Source organism: Sarcophilus harrisii, chromosome 2, assembly GCF_902635505.1.
Source record: "Sarcophilus harrisii chromosome 2, mSarHar1.11, whole genome shotgun sequence".
Classification (NCBI taxonomy): Eukaryota; Metazoa; Chordata; class Mammalia; order Dasyuromorphia; family Dasyuridae; genus Sarcophilus; species Sarcophilus harrisii.
This window is the reverse complement of record NC_045427.1, coordinates 566081631-566104578: the sequence shown is the minus strand read 5'-3', so window position 1 is coordinate 566104578 and position 22948 is coordinate 566081631. Positions and strand designations below refer to the sequence as shown.

At 35.4% G+C, this 22948-nt stretch overlaps 1 protein-coding gene across 1 annotated transcript in view; it reads right to left on the bottom strand.

Annotated features, from left to right (window-relative positions):
- Nucleotides 1–22318, bottom strand: part of RBM20 (RNA binding motif protein 20) — a 239826-nt gene extending 217508 nt beyond the window's left edge. The window contains exon 1 of the mRNA XM_031955834.1: nucleotides 21900–22318. Within this exon, the coding sequence (XP_031811694.1) occupies nucleotides 21900–22114 (215 nt within the window). The 5' untranslated portion in view covers nucleotides 22115–22318. The remainder of the gene's footprint in view (nucleotides 1–21899) is intronic.
- Nucleotides 22319–22948: the final 630 nt, after the last annotated feature.

Here is a 22948-nt window from a genome sequence, read left to right as displayed (position 1 = left end):
TAATTTCTCTCACTTTTTAAAGCTCTGTCCTCTTTAGCCATAAAATATATTTTTTTTTCTCATGGCATCACAAAGTGAAAAGCACTAGTGACATCATAGTCAAATTCCAGTTTTTCTAGATCAAAAAAAAATACTACAAGCAGTCAAGAAGAAATAATTCAAGTACCAAGGAGCCATAGTCAGGATCATAATTTAACATGTCCCAATATTTAGAAATGGGGAACTTAGAATACCACATTACATAAAGTAAAAGATAATTTATCAGCACAACAGAGTATAAACCTACTGAGATAAGAAGAAAAATGGGCAGGGAGAGTAATGGACCTTTAATGAAAAAATTATTTCTAAGCATTTTTAGAAAAGATTAGAGCTTATAGATACTTCAAAGTACAAATAACAGACTCAAGAGAAATATTAAAAGGTAAGCATGAATATGCAATTACAAAGTACTACAAAAAAAGATAAACTACATATACTTTAATATGGAGATTTAGTGATCCTACTCATAATAATTCCCCTTAGAGTCTTATCATGATGGGAGAGAGGGCAGCTTAGGGAGCATCTAATTATATAAAGAGCACAAAAGTAATTTTATTATGTTTTTATAATGTTAAAAGAAGAATGGGAAGAAATGGGGAAAGACAATACACTGGAGGGAGAGAAGTAGAAATCGAAGGTGAAAAAAATTATTTCACATAGTTGGAATATGCAAGTGGGAGAATTAAAAAAGACAAAGAAGAAAAGATGAGAAGAATGGATAATAAATGAACCTTATTGTCATCTGAAATGGTCAAAAGAAGGAAGAGCAGACAGAAATACATGACACGCAACAGGAAAACAAAAGGAAAGGGAAGAGAGGAGGGGAATAAGAGGAAATATAGATTAAAGAAGGTATTAGTCCTAGGGGAAAAAACTCTAAAAAGGATGGATCTTGAAGAGGGATTTAAAGAAAAGAAGAAAAGGATAAGAACTTGTAATGTGGTAAGAGTGAGGAAAACAGAAGAGGGAAAATGAAGCCGAAGACAGCTGAACCCAAATTAGCATAGTTTCTACTGAGGACACTCCTCTCTCGTTGCTGTGCTTTTTATAAAGAGAGACAGGAAACAATTAGAAGTAAGCATGTAAAAGAATGAGAAAGAGGAAACATGGATTAATAATTACTATGAATATCAATGGATGGAGTCACCCACAAAACAAATGAATTAGAAGGAAGATCCAAAAAATGCTGTTTATAAGAAATACAATAAGAGGAACATAAATATTCTTGTGTAATTCAAAGAAAAGGTTAGAGCAAAATCTATTATGCTTCATACTAGAATAGTTCACCGTTTTCTTCTCTAGCTCACTTAACAGATGGGGAAACTGAGACAAACAGGGTTAAGTGATTTGCCAAAGATCATGTGCCTAGTAAGTGTTTAAGGCTACATTTGAACTCAGGGAGATAAGTCTTCCTAACTCCAGGCCTAGCACTCTATTCACTATGCCATTTACCTGTGCCAGCAAATTAGGCAAAAGAACAGATTTAACTAATACCAAAAATGAAAAATGCTATTTTACAAACAATGAAGAAACAGAGGAAATCATTAGCAACTATTTCATCCCATTATATACTAATAAGACTAATTATCTAAAGAAAATGCATGAATATTTACAAATATATATATATATATATGAAAGCCCAGATCAACAGAACAGAAAATAGAGAATTCAAATAACTGAATCACAGGGAGAAAAATATTGAACAAGTCATAAGTGAACTTCAAAAGGAAAAAAAATACAGGTCTAGATAGTTTTACAAGTGAATCCTATTAACATTAAAAGAATAATTAATTTCAATATTCCAAAAATTGTTTGAAAAATAGGAAAAGAAGAGATACATGAAATTCCTTGTGTGATAACAATATGGTTTTGAACCATGGAGAGTCAAAACAGAAAAATAAAACTATCCCTAGTGAATAGAATACAAAAAATAATTATTTTTTCTAGCATTTACAATCAATCTTCAGCATTTGTGCATTTACCTTTCATGACTTGAAGTATTCCAAATATTTTACTAGTAATCCATTTTTATATTCACATTGGCAGACACACATTTTCACACATGCATAGTAGAGAAAAAATGAGAGTCCCAATTTGCATATAAGTTTAATAACTGGCTAGTATCTCAATAGGCACTCTACTAATATTGTTCACCATAACACTATAGAATAAAGAACTCCTTATGCATTCCTTGAATACTTCCATTGTTTTCCATTAAAACTCAAATTTTGTTTTTCAATTATGCCCCAAAGTGATAAATAGAAGCGTTAGATAAACTTCACCTTGAAGTGCTTTCAACTACTGTGGGCTATACGTTTGGTTTTAACATATCAATGTTTCAGTATATCTGGAAAAAGAAGTAAAATATTTATGGTACTATATTTATATGGTACTATTATGTGTTAGTGAATATTGTCTGAAATCAAAAATTTTTGATGAGATATTAATACAAAAGGTCACAGGATTCTAGGAAATTACTAGCAAAAAAATGTCTTATATGTTACAAATTTTATTTTGTGTACTGTGTTTTATGGGTTATTTGCAGGGTCCTGTGTTAGGAAAAGTGCATGTTATCAGGATTAATGTTTTGTGATAAAGAATTATATACAGAAAGGTACATTATCAGAAATTTCTGAGAAAGATTTTAGTTTTTGGTAGTTGCAGGAATTTAATCAATCCCCTATTTCCCATAGATTCAACCTATCAACATTTGCATTTTTTTACTTTTGTGCTGTTTTCTAGAAATATACCCTCACAAAAGTTGAAGATTGATTATATATACCTAGGGCCTACTATATGCTAGCCCTGTGCTAAGCACTTTTAACAAATATTATTATCTGATTTGATCCTTACAACAACCTTGGAAGATAAGCACTGCTATTATGTTCATTTTACAGTAGAGGAAACAAAAGTTAAGTGATGTACCCAATGTTATATGGTTTGTGAGAATCTAAGATAAAATTTGAATTCAGGATTCCTAACTTTAGGCTTAGTGCTCTATTCACTGCACTACTTGGCTACCTAGATTTTTAGCCTAAAATTTTATTGAGGTGACTACAACAACATCACCAAAAAATCTATACTCTGACAAGGCTAGATTTATACCAGGAATGCATATCAGGGTTAATATTAGGAAAACTATAAACATAACTGGCATATTAGTGAGAACAACAAAAATCATGTGATACATGTCATGAGATCAAGAAAAGGTTTGACAAAACACTAGAAAATATAGAAACAAATGGATATTTCCTTAATATGTTAAGTGATATCTAAACCCCAAAACTATGCGAACTGGTTCAACCATTCTGAAAAACAATTGAGAACTATGCCCCAAAGTCATCAAAAATGTATACCTTCAACACAATGACAATGATGTCAAAATATTAGGTCTATACTCCAAAGAGATTCATGAAAGAGGAAAAGGATTTTTTGTACAAAAATTCTTATAGCAGCTCTTTTATAGTTGGAAAGAATGAAAACTCAGGGGATTCTCAATAATTGGAGAACAACTGAACAAGTTATTGTATAAAGTGTGATGGAATATTATTGTTCTATGAAAAATGATAAAAGACATGACTTCAGAGAAACCTGAGAAATGTACATGAATCTATGCATAAAGAAATAAACAGAACCAGGAAAATAATTAATCCAAGAATGACATAAATGTGAAGACAATTTTAAAAGGCTTTACAACTCTGATTAGTACAATCATTGACCACAACTCCAGAAGATTCATAATGAAACATGGTACTTACCCCTTGACAGAGCTGTGATGAACTCAGAGAACAGATTACAACTTTTTTTTTGCACATGATCAAAAGGAAAATTTGTTTTGCTTGATTATGTACAAAGGAGTTTTCATTTTTTTTTCTTTCTCAAAGAAGGGGAAGAAGGGCTTTGGAAGAGAAAGAAGATAGATTTTCATTGATTGAAAAAAATTAAAATTTAATCTTAAAAATTTAAAGGACCTTAAAAAAAAACCTTGAAGGACTTCTATGATGATTCAGCAGAAAAGAAACATGTCCCTTCAGAACTTTGATATCTTTAAAGGGCATCAAGGCAATCAAATTACAAAAAACAAGTTTTTAGAAGTGGACTGATTCTGTTTTGAGGGTTTTAAGACAGAAAAGAAAAGGGAAAGATGAATATACTAGTGTTGAAAGGATGTATAAGAGAGCGAAACTAGCTATTTCTCATAACTGGGGTGCATGAAAAGATTATAGAAATATGATAAGGAGTAAGGGGAGCAGACATCACATGAACCTCACTTTTATCTGAAGCAAAGGAAGACAGGATACATGGAAGCTTATACTTACATACAAAAAATTATGTATAGAAATGTCAAATTCAAAAGGGAAGCAAAGAGTGGGAGGATAATATGGAGAAGAGTGGTCACAAGCAAAATAAATTTCCTAATCTTGGAAAGAAGATGAATAAAGAAGAAAAGAAGAGAAGAAATGAGAGAAGCCTATAGACTGTTGTTGAGTCTTTGGTTTACTTGGTCACTGGAATAGTCTGCCATTTCCTTCTCCAGCTCATTTCACAGTTGAGGAAACTGTGAGAAATAGGATTAAGTGACTTGTTCAGGGTCACAAAGCCAGTAAGTATCAGAGACCAGTTTTAAACTCAGAATGATAAGTCTTCCTAACTCCAGGCCTGGCACTCTATCCGATGCACCACCTATTTGTCCAACCTGCTCTCGAGGAGATCACATTTTAATGGAGGAGAAATATATGGAAGGGGTTTCAGTTGAAAATCAGAGCGAAAGGTTCCATGGTCCTTAAGGTGGAGCAGCAAAATAGATGCATCTTTTTCAGTGATAAAAATCATTATTGGTTTCTGATTTTGAATCATCTGACAATAAGAAAACTTACTTTTCTAGATTTTCGATAGCTGTGGCTACAGAACCTATAAATGCAGTTGTCAGGCTTCACCTCCACTAAATATGGTTTTCCAGACAATGACTTCAAATACTGAGATGGAACTAAGATTTATGGTCTGGAGGATGCTTCCATTCCCAGGGCTCTTCTTCTTTGCCAATTAGTCAGCAGTTAAGACTGGTGCTGTAGAGTATATGGTTTGGCTCCCTCTACCAGAGCCAGGCTGTTACATTTGCTCTTTAGAGTTTCGGAGAGTGTTTCTGAGGTTGGGGTATGTCTTCTCTACATCACTGCCTCAAGCCCCATCTGGCTATATTCCCTCCCATTGTTAGGATATTGTTAGGAGATTATAACTAGCACCCCAGGTTTCATTTAACCACATCAATTAGTTTTTATTTTAGGCTATTTATTTAAAAACTAAAGCAAGAACAAATATGTATATATATATATATATATATATATATATATATACACACACACATACATATATATCCCCCAAAATGGAGGAAAAGCACATTCTACTTTATGCCAACTTAGTCTCTGAGGAAATAAGTTTCAAAATTTAGCTAAATTCATATATAACTATGGTTCCATCAAGTTTATGTCTGAAGGTGATAGGACTGCCACATGAGCCAGCATTCCAACTACAATTGCCTGGCTCTCAATTATTGCTCTCAAAGAGCAATCTTTGCTCCCAAGAGCACTAATGCTGCACTGGCTGCAAAACCTAGGGGTTCTATAATGTCAGGATGCCAAGAAATCCTCTAGACCTTTTGAAAACAAGGCAGCACTCCACCACTGGATACGATGAATGAGTCAAGATTACCCCAAGAGCAAGTGAGACAAACGAGGAAGTAACTGAAGTGAACAAGCCTTTTTGAATGCCTCTGAAGCCAATCATAGTGTTTCCTCTTCATGGTTAGCCAACTAGAAGCAGTCACTAAATGTCTACTCATGCTCCAAAGCCTCTCCAAGATACTTCCTTTACATGCCATCACCATTTCCCCAGAGAGTTTCTATCAGCTGAGCAAACTGATGAGGTCTGCCCATGTCCCTGATGCCATTTACTGGTAGTAAAGAAAGTAAGCCCTTCCTCACAGTGATTACTCCCTCCCCTCTCCCAACAATGGCTGGGAGGAACAGACAGGAAGAAGTGCCAGTGGTCTGGAAGATATTACTATTTTCAACATTCTTGGGTGCAGAGTACCGTGCTATTTTCATCAAGATCTGAGAGGAGGTGGTGATAGAGGCAGTGGGGGTGTTTTGATATGCTTGATATGAACCCTCTTTTCTCTCCCAGAGGATGCCATGCTGCTTCAGCTAGATATGTGATGGACTTAGAGTGCAAAAAGAGATAAATGTTTTTAGACATGGCCATTATGTGGATATGTTTAGCTTAACTTTATTTATTTGTTAAAAAGAGGATTTTTTCTCTTATTTTAAAGAAGAAAAGAATGGTAGGCAGAGGAGAGGTTAACAATAGTGACTTCCTCAAAAAGTGGGTCATTGAAATATATTCATATGCACAAAATAGAACAGAAGAAAGATAAAAGAGAACAATTGTAAAATTAATGTGCTGAATTTAATATATAATTTTTCAAAGAAAGCAGCATCAAAAAGAGATTCTTGATTTTATATGCATTCCTTTTTTATCTTCTGTATACATGGAAATACTATTTTTATATTTAAGTTCTGAATAAAATTAAAGTTATGTTTTAAAATATCATGCTTAATGTAAGAAGAAATAAACTGAGCTATCCAGTACTTCAGTGATAACAAAATAACTATTTGTGGATTGAGGAGCGGCTTTAAAAATGTGGTACATAAATGTAAATGTAAATAATAAAATGCTGAATCTTAAGAAATGATAAATACAAACAATTTTAGAGAAATATTTGGAAGTCTTACATGAATCCAAGACAACTAAGTGCAACAAGAAAAACAATATACACAATAGCTATAATAATATAAATGGAAAGAACAAAAACAAAAACCACTGTACTATATATAATTACAATGACCAAGGCTGGCCCCAAAGATCAATCAACAATATTTATTAAGCTCCTACTATGCATCAGGCACTCTACTAGGTTCAAGGATTCAAATACACAAAATCTTTATTCTTAAAGAATTCATATTCCATGAGGAGAAATGAAATTTACATGCATTAGTCCATATAGAATAGACATAAATAAATTCAAGGTAATTAAAAAGAGGGATTATTAACTGTTGATAGGAATCAAGAAAGCCTTCGTGTAGAAAGTGGTACATAAATTGCATTTTGGAGCAAACATCAGAAAGTACATTTTATGTTTGAAGAATGCCCATGAAAAAAAAAATAACATGAAGAAGGAAATTGATAGACCAAGTATGAGAAAGAATATAAAGGACACTTTGATTGGAATGTAGCATCCTGAAAAGAAACAAATGTATGATATGTTTAAAAATAGACTTGAGGAAAGAGTTGAGAAAATATGGCTCTCCACTTCATTATAGAAGTGGAGGGACTGTGAACATGGAATATTATATTCTAACATATACAGTCAATGTATTGGTTTATTTTGTTTACTTTTCAAATTTTTGTTAAAAAAAAAAAAAAAGAATGGCTTGCTGGGTGGCAGAGGAAGATATATCCAGAAATGAGTATGATATAAAAACAAAAGTTACCAATAAAAACTATATAACATTTTTTTAAAAACTGAAAAAATTGTCATTATAATGAACAAGTTTGACTCCTGAACGATGAGTTCAGAAAAACTTGCCTCTGTCTCCTCTTCACAAAGAAATAGAGAACTATGAACCCAGACTGTTACATATTGTTCTTGTTGAACTCCTTTTTTTCCCCTCTCTTTTTTAGTATTCATTAAAATGGGTGGCTTGCTGTGTAGCAAAATTGGGGAGGAATATATTTCAAATGAATGTGAAACAAAAATGAAATATATCAATTAAAAACTACAATAAAAAATAAAGATAAGTCCCATTTAGTACTAATACTGAAGATCATGAGATGGTTACATGCATTTTATTTTTTTGAAGTTATAATTTTGTGAAATATGGAAGTTGTTTCCAGACCAGTAGAAATACACCAATAAATCTGAATAATGTTACTACTTCATGGGATTCATTTTTGATGCTAATAGAGACCTAGCTGCAGAGATATTTGTTCCTGTGGATGACTTCTTGATTTTACTCTGCCTATTAATCATTTATCTATTTTTACTGATTAGGCTTAACTTCCTCCTTCCAAAAAATCTGGCAATTGTAGAGAAGACATAAAAAATCAAGTGAAGATGAATAGAAGAGTGGGTGGTTTAAGTACCATTAGTAATTTTTTCTGGGCCAGCAAGAAGAAATTGCTCAGAAGTTATCAACTTCTTAATAACCAGTTGGTGGAGGCTACCTCCAAGTCTGCTATGCTACTAAGGTTAGTTGCCCATTGTAGTTCTGGAAGTCCTGGAGGTCCAGGAGATATATTTTCTTTTTTTATTATAGTTTTTTATTTACAAGATATACGCATGGGTAATTTTTCAGCATTGACAATTGCAAGACCTTTTGTTCCAACTTCTCCCCTCCTTCCCCCCACCCCTTCCCCCAGATGGCAGGTTGACCAATACATGTTAAATATGTTAAAGTATAAGTTAAATACAATATATGTATACATGTCCATACAGTTATTTTGCTGTACAAAAATTTTAGAAATAGTGTACAATTAGCCCGTGAAGGAAATCAAAAATGCAGGCAGACAAAAATAGAGGGATTGGGAATTCTATGTAGTGGTTCATAGTCATCTCCCAGAGTTCTTTCGCTGGGTGTAGCTGGTTCAATTCATTGCTGCCTTATTGGAATTGATTTGGTTCATCTCATTGTTGAAGAGGGCCACATCCATCAGAATTGATCATCATATAATATTGTTGTTGAAGTATATAATGATCTTCTGGTCCTGATCATTTCACTCGGCATCAATTCATGTAAGTCTCCAGGAGATGTATTTTCAAGTATCTTCAATTAAAGCCTGAAATTTAAAGTTTTACCAAACCCTTCCATTGGATTACACATGTCCCAAGAAGATAACCAATGGTCAACCTGAGTTCTCGGTTTGACTGCCCACAAGGAGCTTAGATGTCCACACCCCGATAAAATAATTACATTCTCTTCCCTTACAGTGTAACTCCTCATTGCTAGTTTCAAAGAAAAATATTCTTAACTTCAGATGAAGAAGACCTGGTTTAGGGACTCCTGACCTAGCACTCTATCTATTATGCCCCCTTGCTGCCCTAAATAAGGAGTGTTAAGCCAAAAGACTGCAAATGTCTCTTCTATCCCTGTGACAGTGACGGTGGTGCAGCAATTATTTACATTATTTTGATATTTACCCCATTTAATATTGGCATATTATAACTTTATAACAAAGTCTTAATTTTTAAAAATAAAACACTGGCTAAGATTATTTGCTTAAATTGTTTATAAAAAGAAAGAGGTAATTTTTTGTTGTTGTTTTAAAAAATGGACCATTGTTATGGAAAGTTTGGAAACACTTCCATAGTGGTTTAAAGTCATATTACCTGGAATCAAGTTATAGCTCTTCTGTTTATTATCTTTGTGACATAAAACAGGTCACACTTCACCACTTTCCACCTGCAAAATGAGGAGAATGGGCTAAATGATTGCTAAGTTTCCTTTTAGCTCTTGGGTTATAATAAATCCTTTAAATTTATCTTTAAATATTTTAAATCCCCCTTTTATGGCACAGACACTTTTGGCTATTTGATAAAGACTATGGTAAGAATATTTTTAAAGAAGTAAAATATACAGGATTACAAAGGAAGTCAATTATATTGAAATATAGTCCCCCTAAAGATTTATCCATTTTAGATGTCATTATAATATCAGTAACCTCCCTCCATTGTGTCATCCTAGGGGCCTCCCCCCCATTAGGGTATCCCCACCTAGGTACCTCCCTCATTATGTCACTGTTCTTGTTATACTATAAAAAAAGCTTGCTGTCCCAGTACTCAGGGCTGGGTTCTTTGAGATGATAGTCTCGTCCAGTCTTGGGACCAAGATCCATCTGGTCCCAGTATCTCTCTCCATTTAATAAGCTATTGAATTGGTCTCAAAAAATATATATAGTTCCCCCAAATAGGAAAACAACAACAAAAACAAGTTCAAGTTAAGAATCCCTGCTTTGAAGTCCAATTCAGATGCTCTCTCCCAATAATGGAATCTTTTAGACTTCATATGGCACTGGTATACAACTCTTTAGGGCTAGATATTGCAGTACACACAGGTTCTATGTGTGTCTGTCTTTGTATTGTGTGTTTTTTATCCACCTACTAAATTGTAAAGAGAATCGTTCTCTTTTTCTCTTCACTTACCCCCATCACTCTGAGCATTGTGAGTACCTAACACATTATATAATCATCATATGAAAATCAGTAAAAACAGATTTAAAACTAAGTGATGAAAATTTAATTGAAATTTGTAATCAATGAAACTTACTCTTAAAAATAAGCAAAGGGAGGCAAGAACTGTGAATTCTACCTAAGTTACTAATTAGCTGCATTGTTCTTAGGCATGTTACTTTCCTGCTCCAGACCTTGAAAGATTAGGACTAAATGACCTCTTAAATAAAACACATTCTATGGTTTTCTGAATTGAGGCAGAGATCTAGGGAACCCTGGCATACACTTAATTTCGGAATCAAACAATCATGTCTGCTATTATTTTAGCACATGCTGAGAGGATTATAGCTGTTTATATACTCTCTGCCTAGCCTCAATTTCAGGTCTTGCCAGTCATGCATATCAGATGCCTGGTTATATCTGCTTGTGGAATCTAAAATGGGGTATGGATTTCAGCTTAAAATAAGAGCATATACAGCTAGAACCAAACACCCCAAAACAAAGGTCTTTCTTTAGGTTATTTTGAAAAATTATTTTACTTATTTTCAAAGTAGTCTCGAGACCTTTGTATTAAAATATTATATTTATCAAGTTATATTTTTCTAGTGTCTATACTTAATGTTAGAGGTCAGTTTTTATAACAATGTAGTAATTATATTGCATCTTGAATTTACATAAGAGTTCCTCGACTGCCTCTGCTTTGCACCCCAAATCCAGGATTTGTACCAAAATGATCACTTTTATTCTCAGAGTATCCCTGTCAAGCTGACAATCTTCTTGGAAGAGTAAATAAATTACAGGATTTAAAGTGACTGAACCTATTTTTGGATTATTGTCTGGCTGCTTCCTACCTACATGATCTTAGGACTCAGTTTCTTTATCTGTACAATGAGGAGCTTGAACTAAAAGATCTCCAAAGAACTTTCCAACTCTATTATGCCAAATACCTATTATGCCAAAGGTACTTATTTGGCAAATGTAAAAATAGATATGTAACTTAAATCTAAAAAAGATGTACTAAGTGGGGTCAGCAGCAAGTTCCAGGATACTTCTAGATTAGGCTGCAGAGCAATTCATCACCATTTTTAAACTGGCTTGGACTAGTGACTGGATTATCGATAAAGACTTTCATCAGAGTCAATCCAACCTAACAATGCTTAAGAAATATTGAATGGAATAAGTTACAGTAGTTTCAACTTATTTCCCTTCCAGTCAAAGAGAGTCTGTTTGTCTGGTTCATGGATATTAAAAAAGATATTATATTCCTTGTTTTGAACTTAGCTTTCAGCTGGAGTTTGGTAGGAACAGGCTCTGGACACAATCTAGAAACTAGAGAACCATCAAGTTTTCCTTAGGGCTAATGGAAACTCTACAAGCTTATGAAAATAATTGTGAGCACAGATGTGTTCTAAAATGCAAGTTTGTGTTATTTGTTCTATGTACATACTTATACCTTCTGCCCAATTATGTCTTATATCAGCTATTTTTGTATATAGCTTATGTATTCCATTAGACAGTAAACTCCATAGGGAGGCCTATCTACTATGTCTTTCTTACATTTGTATTCCCAACTCTCAACATAAAGTTTTTTCCATAGTAGAATTGTGTAAAGCTTGATCTACTAGATTTTTGGTTTCACCATCTCAAGTATTCCATTTTAAACTAATTCACTATTTCCATCTCAATAACAGGTACATGATTCATAAACTTATCTAAAATGTTACACTTTTATATTAATAATAGTTATTTAAAGTAGGCATCGCAAGTATCTATAGTATACTTTAGATCAGTAAATTAAATTATTTTCTGGTTAATAAAAATATTAAAAGTAACCCTTCATTGTAAACTTTATTTTTCAATTTCAAAAAGAGAGTGGCAGCAGAATGCCTTCGGAGGTACTGAAAATAGGGTAAGTGTTTTCTGCCCATTAAAGAGATTGTATCTACATCTTCATTGAAAGTTAATCTTAAACTAGAAAGAGACAGGTTGATGCTAAATTTCTGCTTGGCCAGAGGGCAAAATTTGGAAGGTGACCTTTTAAGAGCATATCTACTGCCAAGGTGTGGAAAGACAACCCCTAGGATGGACCTAGGGGACCTAGGAAAGGCAAAGAGTTGATTAGAAACATTGAAAGACACTTTGCTGAATCATGATGGGGGAAGTGTGACAGACCAGAGCTAAAAGGATTGATGACTAATTCATAAACAGGTTCTGTAGCTTTCTCTCTGTTTCTAGTATCCCAGCATAAAATATATGGGTCCAGAACTCAGGAGATCTAGGTTTTAGTACTAACTCTGACCCCGACTCTGATCTCGGATAAACCACTTTATCTCTCAGGGCCTCAGTTTTTTTCATCTCTAAAGTGAAGAGACTGGATTTGAGATGAATTCCTGGATTCTAAATAAAAGGACTAATTAGCCCAAATGCAATATGAAAATATATATATTTTAAAATAAACTATAAATCATAATTCATCTTTCTTTTCTCATTTTTTGGACTTTTCAAGTATTAAATCAAGATTCTCTAATGTCTTAGGACATGGTGAATATGATCAACTATGTGGCTGCCTGAGAAATGACAGGACATGTGAGTGCTAGTGGCATCTGCAGGCTTAAAGAAAAAAATAAGTCACATAAGCAAGATTCAGGCTTATACCAAGTTATAGTAGTCATTCTGACTCTTCAGAAAAGGTAGAGAAATTTTGGAAATTTCCTAAGGAAAAAAGGAAATGTTCTGTTGTTATTATAGGTGAATAGCATCTTCTCAAAGTACAATATAGATCAACACAGCATAGTAAATACTGATAACAATACAAATATGTGTTGTGAATTCTTTTACATACCCCGCAAACAAATTTCCTAATAAGGGAAAGTCTTAAGACTCTCCCACTAGTATATTATGTTCCACATTAAGCATATAATCACTCATAAATAAATAAGACTAGCTGTTTTGTAAACTAAATCATAATAATCTGGTACTCCAAAATGTTCATTTGTACTAAAAATTTCCAAATTTAAAAAAAGGATAATGTAATTTTTTTCTAACATTATTATACATATCTGTGAATCACAGAGTCAAGGAACTAGGTTGTTAGTGATATCCTTTGTAAATAATGGAAAATGCATTTATCTAGCCATTAATTTTTTATTTAACTTATAGTGAAAGAATAAGCATTTACATGGTACTGATTGTGTACCAGACACTGTGTTTAGCATTTTACAAATATATTATCTAATCCTAAAGAAAAGATACTATTATTATCATCCTCATTTTACAGTTGAAAAAAAATGAGGCAAACAGAAAAGTTATACAGCTAGTATGCCCTTATGGATACATGCCCTTAGGGATGACAGATAAATCTTACTATATTTGATAAAGGTCATTAAATACTTTACATGCCTTGTCATGTAATTCTAGGATGTTAACATTAGAAACAATATAGTTCCACCAATTTTACAAAAATCAAACTAAGAAACAGAGAGGTAGCAAAAATTGCCTTAAGTCACACAGCTAAAAATTGTGAACCAGCTCTCCAACAGACCTCATGACTTCCAGGTCAGTGTTCTTTCCTCAAGGATTCACTTAAAAATATTATTTTGTTTGGGATTAATTTTCAGGAAAGATACTCATTTTTATAAATGGCAAACTCCAGCATCATGAAATTATTTTTGTACACTTCACCTACTCCAAAGACAACTTCTGATAATATAGCTTCAAAATAAAATTACCCAAGTCTTTTTGCATCATTACACAAGATATTCTCACACAGTTCTAACAACCAGCAATAAACTTAGGAAAACTACAAGAATTGTGTGGAGGAACTGCAATGAGAAGAGAAGATTGAGGGGGACACGAATGTTGTCTTTAAATATGTAAAGAGTCAACATGGAGAAAACTGAGAAGGCTTATTTGTCTGGTTCCTAGTGGGCAGTTCTTTGGTCAATATATGGAAATAATACTTAAAGAAAAGATTTCTAATAATTAAAATTGTAGAAATAGATTCCTAATAATCAGAACTATAGAAAAAAGGAATGAATTGCTTTGAAAGGTAATTAGTTCATTGTCACAAAAAAGCTTCAGATTGAAAATGATCATTTTTTAAGACTGTTATAGAAGGGAATCATGATTTGATTAGAGGTTAGACTAGATAACTTTTAGTCATTTCCAAAATAAAATTTTATGATTAAACTTCAGAATATATTTTTATTCATTCAAGTAAGTCTTATCAAAATTTCTGCATTCTAACTCTAACCGTAGGGTTATCACCCATTATAACTAAAAGTTAGCAACAATTCTCCATGTTAAAATGTACAAAAGACTATATTTGCTTTAATAACTCTGCCTATAGAAAATTTTCTATAGGGGTATTGCCCCCTCCTAAAAATGTTTAAAGTTTCTCAACAAAGCATGGTGGTTTTCCACATTATGAGTTAAGTTGTCTTTGACTTGATAGATGACTGATTGAATCAAAAGAAAATCATGTGTGAAGGAAGAGTCTAAAGTAAATGACAATTCTGGGGTGTCCCTATTGAAATGCAATAGAAAAGAAGCATGAAAATTGTTTTGGGGACAGGAAGTCCAGTCCATGCATACCACAAAGTCTGTGGTTTCTACCTCCAAATACAAAGAAAGCCTACAGGAAGCAATGTAAACTATATGGTGTAGTCTTACTGTTTAAGACAAATTGTTCCATTGTTCCTTTCTTGCCTACAAATTGCCTTAACATCAATGTATACCACCACTGCCCCTACTGATTGCTGTCAGCAAGATGGAAAAGTTTTCTTGTAAATCACCAGGGTATTTTGCAAGACCAGAAGAGATAAATGGAAAGAGGGGAACCAGTGAATATGATTGCATTATTTGACTGGGAATACTTTAATAAGCAGTTATCAATTGACTGTGCACTAACCTAATCTAAAATAACACATTTCCTCTTTATTTTCTCCCCAAATAATAGTGATTAAAACCAATCATAACCAGTTATATCTCCTCTGTAAAATAATGAATCTTTTAGAATCTCTCTTTCTTGGTTCTGTTCTGTTCTGTTCTGACCACCCATCATGCAAAAGCACACATCTGCACAGCACTAACACCCACACCACAGCTTCAGAGATCAAATTCACACACCCGATTAAAAACTCAACTTCTTAATTAAAGCAAACATTTCCCAGCCTTCTCACCAGTGGGAACTGCAGAAGAGAAATATTGGGTTTCCCTATAGACAATATAGTCATACATCTGAAACCCACTCAACTTTGGTGGAATAAAATGGAAATTCCCTGCTATTTTGTCATGTATTTCTTTATATGAACCATGTATTAACTTCTTTATCCTTATTCTGAAAAACAGATTACTCTGTTTTGGTCTCTGCAAAAGTTTTCTACATTCTAACTCTAAATATGATTATCACCCATTATAGCTGTAAAACTTAACATTTCTCTATGTTAAAATATACAAAAGTATATACTTATTGACTGGGCTCTCATAATTATTGCTGTGTCTGGCAACAAAAATCAGATTAAACAGGATATTGTGGAATGAGAGTTTTTTCCCCAACTCCTGACAGGCAAGGTGGACTGGAGGTAAGTAGAATGATGAAATAGGTTATTCTTATTTTTTTTTTTCCCTTTGAGACTCCAGACCAGCCACCTTTGTTTATATTTCTTTTCATTTTATTCTATAATCCATGGACCAAACTCAACGTCCATTGTCATTACAATATTGCTTTTTGATCCTGTTATTAATTGGGTTGTGCTAAATTCTTTATTGAGAACTAATACTTGCAGCTAGCCAGGGAAGGAGGATGTGGAGAATATTGAATTTGGTTGAAGGAGAAACCTTCAGGAGAAAAAGGAGAAGGAAAAGAGAGAAGAAGGAAAGGAGGAAGAAAGGAAGGAAGGAGGGAAGGAAGGAAGGAAGGAAGGAAGGAAGGAAGGAAGGAAGGAAGGAAGGAAAAGGGAGGGTGGGAGAGAACAAAAAGAAGGAAGGAGGGAGGAAGGAAAAGAAAGAAGGGAAGGAGGGGGAAGAAAGAAGGAAAGAAGGAAGGAAGGTAAGGAAAAGGAAGGAAGGAAAGAAGAAAGGGAGGAAGGAGAGAAGAAGGAAGAAAGGAAGGAAAAGAGAGAGGGAGGGAAGGAAGGGAGGAAAAGAGAGAGGGAGAAAAGAAGAAAGGAAAGAAGGAAAGAAGAAAGGAAAGAAGGAAGGAAGGAAGGAAGGAAGGAAGGAAGGAAGGAAGGAAGGAAGGAAGGAAGGAAGGAAGGAAGGAAGGAGAAGGAAGGAAGGAAGGAAGGAAGGAAGGAAGGAAGGAAGGAAGGAAGGAAGGAAGGAAAGAAGGAAGGAAAGAAGGAAGGAAGGAAAGGAGGAAGGAAGGAAAGGAGGAAGGAAGGAAGGAAGGAAGGAAGGAAGGAAGGAAGGAAGGAAGGAAGGAAGGAAGGAAAGAAGGAAGGAAGGAAGGAAAAAAGGAAGGAAGGAAGGAAGGGAGAGAAAGGGAAGGAGGGAGGGGAAAGAGGGAGGAAAACAATGCAAGAAGGGAGAAAAAAAGAAAGGAAAATTAAGAAAAGGGAGAAAAGCTTAACAGTTTGGCATTATTTCACTTTGAATAGTACCCTGAGCTTTTGCCAGAAATCTAAGAATACAAAAGAAGACTATATAGTTTAGACTGTAACTAGAGCTAGGATTTTGAAACCTCCAGCTTAGTAAAAAAGGCAAGAAAAGAGCAAAACTGAAGTGATAGAAGAATAAGAGCTCACACTGAGAAACCGTTCTTTTCCCCTGTGGCACCAGTTTAAATACAATTTAATAACAGCTCTGTGCACCATGTGTAATAAAGCCCCTTACCATGACTAATGAAAATAATGTACTACATTTCATATTACTGACCTCTCTGGGGACTTGAAAAAAACTCCCAACTGGATAACTATACTTATCATCTAAATACCAATCCTGTGTGCCAAATCAACAATGAAGGCAAATTCTCCTAAAAACGATTAAACAAAAACAACTACCCCCCCCCAAAAAAAAACCCTGTTATTGTCTTTTATTCTTCCTGAACGAAGAAGAGACTTCAAGAAGCCCGTAATCAAGTTTGCTTCTGTCCTTCCCTCTTTTGAGTAAAGTGCTTTTATCCTTTCAGATGTTTTGCCCTGCTGAATGCCTATCTTATGTGCACTTTAAGATAGTATTTAAAATTTTCAAAATTCTTCCAACATGTGTATCCTTGTTTCTTTTAAAAGTGGCCCCAAATGATGAGATTTTTAAAGCCCAGATGTCTGAAATTCTGTCTTTCCTAAAGGCAAAATTTAGTGCTGAAAAAGCACTAAACTTTACTGTTGAGATAATATTCCTCTGGAAAGTTTTTAGTTTTCTTCTCTGAATTCTAGATACAGATCTTTCAAAGTTAATGGACCCTCATTACAAACTATCACTATTATTGCCTGTATCCTGCCCCTACTCATAGGCAGAACCTAAAAAGTACATTCAGAATATACAAAGTTATGGTTATCTGAAATTCCTTATTTCTTTTCATGTTTGCTACACTTATAATAAGGTGAGTACTTTGCCTGTTATAAAAATAATGAAGATATCTCATCTTGCTATTATTCATAGAACTCTGAACATTAGAAAACAAAACTGTAGGGAACAAAGTGTTTTCACAAACAACACATAAAGGTAGGGCTGAGCAACTCAGTCTATCAAAAGCAAAACAAACACTTGCTATTTTACATGTTTTTATTGCTTGTAAATTAACATTTTCAAGGCTTTTAAATACCCAGTATTATAACACATCAGTCCCACACAGTAATCATATATTTTAGAAAAATTCATCCATTTGTTCACTTTATAAAAATATGTTCACCTCATGAAATATTTTTTATAATTTCTGTGTTCACTGTGTAGAATGGTATGACTATTTCACTTATAATAATTTTTTTGGTATTAAACAAAACCACAAGTCATATAATGGCTTATAAATCAGTAGGAAAATAGAGTTGAATAGCAGCAAGTCAAATATTTCATGTTACTGGGAAGAAAATATTAGAATCTTGGCCCCAGAAGAATCCGTGTAAAATGTCCAGACATATTTTACTAGCCATTCCATACATCTTTGTCCACTGTCAAAATAAGTGTTTCTTGTCAATTAAGTCATAAAAATTTAGCTTCTGAGTTCCTAAACTTACATCAGGTTTCGTTCTTGTATTACTATGATGACCTTTTGTCAAATGGTTTGATCATTCATTTAAACTCAATAATATGATGCTTTCAATTTCCTTTACCTGATTTTTTTAAAGCACAAAATACTATCACACAAAAAGTATTATTATCACTATCTTATAAGTGTCTATAACTTAATTACTAAAGGAAGATAGTAGCAAGAGGGTAAGATAGAATTAATACTCAAAACTTTATAGTATAACAGTAAGAAAACAACTACTAAGAAGTAGTAGCTGCAAACACAGGGTTCCTTAACCTGTGAGTCTGTGGATAGATTTTAGGGAGATCTTTGAACTTTGATAGGAATAAAATTAACATCTTCATTTTTATTAACCTCTAACTGAAATTTAGAGATTCCTTCTATATTTTTACGTTATTCTGAAAAGTAGGGGTTCACAGGATTCATCAGATTGCCAAAGAGGACTCTGATACAAACACATAAAAACTTAAGAACCTTTGCTCCAACAATAACAAAAAAAGATAAATGATTATTTTTATATATGCTTTTTTTTTATAATAAAGCAGAGATAGTGGTTTCCATTAGCCGTATTTCAAACTCTTTGTCATTATCTTAGGGTTTCACTTCACACGTTTGTAAAGTTACTTTAAATGTTAGATAAGATTATGAGGCTGCACCTTTATTTTATCAAACATTACTGATGGAAGTCGGCAAATATTAACAAAGTATGTGAAAGTATCCCCATAGTCCTTCAAAGCAACATATTATTGTATCCATTTTATTCACGCAGATCAAAACCCCTCTCCACAATTGTGTTTAATTACTTCATATTATAAATAGGAGGGGAGAGAAGTTCTCTAAAAAATAATAATAATAAACTAAAATATCTATGTATTCCTCTCATTGAGAATTTAACTAAAAACTTTAATTTGCTAACTTCTTTTCAAAATATGTACCAACCAAAAAAAGTTGAATTGCTCACTCTGTGGTGGAATTTAACTCTCTCTATAACCTTTTTTCAAAGATGGCGGTGTAAAGAGCGACTAATTATAATATAAAGATGGTGGCTCAGATTGAATTATGCAAACGTTGCCTCAAAATAACCAGATCGAATTTCAGCGCATTAAAGATGGACCTGTAAGGCTTGTCATTTTATGCCTAGTTCCAATGGTATTTGAGCATGTAGAGAGGGGATGACAGGTCCCAAATCATCCTGCTAAAGAAAGATTCTGTAACGTAAACATCAGCTCTCACTGACAAAAACTCATTGGTCCCTGGGCTTTGCACCTGCATTTTGCACCATTACCCAGACCCAAAAAAGTGTCCCTTGATGCCTACAACTAGGATTATACGCATCAGGGGCCATCTTTGAAAAACTTACCCTTATTTTTTAAAGTGATACATTCCAAAAATATGAAATGTATCTTTAAATGAAGTGGAAGGCTTTAAGGAAGAAAAATATTATACATATGGCCATTAAAAATCAATTTTAAGTAATTAATTTCCTCCCACATCCTCAGGCTCAAGCTACATTTTACAGACAGTCATGCATATATGGGTTTTATTAAAATAAACGTTTCTTATTTTTTCCAACTAAAAACAAGCGGCACAAAAGTTTACTAATTATCATACTAAAATTATTTCAATAAATTATATCATGAAACATAATTTCCCTTTACATGTTGATTCTACAAGTAAAGACATTAGAAAATTTTCAATTAACTATGGTTAATTTAGTTTTCAAAAAAATCACCTTATATTAAAATAGTTTTCTTGGAATGATTTATGCGTTCATCCAAGATTAATATTCTAAGTTACAAAATCCATCAAGTATACTTCAAGCCATATTTGAAATAACAATTACACTTTCAGAAAAATAGAAGCAATTACATTAAAATATCATTTCAAATCACCAACTGTTGAAAGTTTCACAAGATGTCCAGTTAAAGCAAAAGTAGCTATTAGTAAAGCACTAAATAATAATTAATGAAACACTTTATTACTGTTGAAACAATTTACTTTGCCACTCTAAAAAGAAATGTGGGAACACTCTGTAGATGTCATGATGTCAAAAAACTGGTGACAAACATAAATTTTCCCTATTCTTTCACTGATCTATATGCCAGTCCTTCAAAGCAGTAGAATTTGAATTTAAATTTACTGCCACTTATTTATAACGTCTGGACACTTTTCAACACATTTTAATAAGTTTGTCCAATTCTGAGTGTCAAAAATTTTTTTTGAAAAGCCGTCTTGAGTGGGACATTAAATTACTTATCTGTATATGCTCATTATAAAGCTTTATTGTAGTCTTTTGTAATTCTCTGGTTGTCCTGTTTCTCCCACATACTTCACATTCATACTTTCTAATATTTCTTAAAAACAATTTTGAATATTTCATTACAGGAAAGAGGCATATACATCTCGAAGGGAATACAAAAAGGTATCAGCCTAGTAGGCCTTAAAACCGATGTCTGAAAAATTCAAACTGAGCAAAAATAACCCGTGCTACCTTTGACTTTTTGTCTGCTCCCCTTTCCCAAATGACCCTTAAAATGTTTTCAAATTTTTAAACATCCATAAACTACCAACGAGTTCCATTCCTGTAAAATAAGAACCCCAAAATTCACCTCAAAAGTGACTTCGTTCACAATGACTACAAGATGGCATTCGACATAAATGCCAGAACATAGCCCATATGCTAAGCTCCTCTGGTGAAGATCTTCCTAAAAAAAGGAGTTTGTCTTCATTTGGGAAAATCAAAGACAAACAAACAAAAAAGAATTGCTTATAATCCTCCTCACCCATCATCACCCAATCTCCTTGTTTCGTTCTCTGCCTACAATTAGGAATTGTGTGTGTGTGACACACGACGCATACAAAAACAGTACACACCAACATCCACATGCCCCAGTGAAGCTCCCAGGGAGCTCACCAAAAGGCGAGCTACTCGGCTGTGATTTTCCTCCGATTTGAGTTGTTCCAGCCTGGAGGAATTCCAGGGACATCCCTTGAATAGGGAGGACAAGGAGATGGGGAAACAGGTCTGTCTGCACCCCTGTGGACTGATGTGCGGCCCTAGGTATTTCCCTGCCCGCCCCCACCCCCATCTCTCTGCAAACATACACACAAAGACACACACACACACACACACACACAGCCAGATTAATTCAAATAAGGAGCATATCTCCTCTCAAGAAAACTTGTCTTGGCCATAAGCCTTAGGGGAAGCACAGCAAAAATTCTGTTTGGGTTGAAAGATGAAGCAAAGGAAGGGGGTATCTAAAGGGTGTGCCTGCCTACACACACACACACACACACACACACACACACACACAACACACACACACACACACACACACACACACACATACACCAACACACACACCTTCCTCCCCATCCTCTTACTTTTGGAGAATCTGAGGCAAGGAGGCCTGAGGCGCCGGTGGTGGCGGTGGCAAAGGTGGCGGCAGCAGCGGCTGCTGCATTCCTCGGTGGCCCTGGGGTCCCAGGAGTCCTGAGGGGGCGGCGGTTGCGGAGGCAGCCAGGGTGCGGGCATCTCTGTCTGGTTGCTCGCGGCCGCTGGTCTCCGGCTCCTGGCTCATGGCTGCGGCCAGCACCATGCGGCGATAGACCGCCCGGGACGAAGCAGTGAGAGGCGAGAAGGGAACGGAGGACGAGCGGAGACCGAAGGGAGCGATCCCCGGTGCGCAAAGTGCCCGGGGTCCGCACCGGCCCGCTGCAGTCCCCTTGTCCTTCCCCGCTGCGCGGCACCGTGAGGGGAGGGGAGGGGAGCGGCGAGAGGGGAGGAGGGGGAGGAAAGGGGCAGAAGGGAGGGAGAGCAGGAGGGGGAGGGGGAGGGAAGAGAGGGGAGGAGGTGTCGCGGCTGCCTCCTCCTTCTCGTCCTTCTCCTCCTCCTCCTCTTCCTCCTCCTCCTCCGCGGTGTAGTCCCTCACTCCCAAACCCCGGCCGAGGGGGCGGCAGGTCTCTTGGCGGCTCAGGGACGAGGAACGTCCCCACACTGGGAACAGCATTGTGGCATAGCTATCTGTGCGAGGGAACGATGGGGGATGGGACACTATGGCCCCAATAGAGAGGAGCCCCCCGCGGAGCCAAAACGAATGGGAAGGTAGCGAGAACCCAGCGCAAGACAGGGGAGAAGCACAGGCCGGGAGGGCGCAGAGGTATCCAAAGGCAAAGGAGCGCGAGGCGTAGTCGAACCCTCAGAGGAAGGCAGAAGGACGCATAGCCTTAACCTGCTTAATTGGGAAGGGGTTACTAAGGACGCAGAGCCCCGAGGCTAACGGAGAGAGATGCTGGACTATCCTTGAGAAGAGGTTCAGTCCTGGCGCAGACCTAAGTCAGTTAGCCGGGAGGCGCGGTGTGGGCGCAGAACTCGCTTTGACATTGGGAGCCCGGAGACATATCCGGGAGACATGCAGCCCCTCCGCATCAAT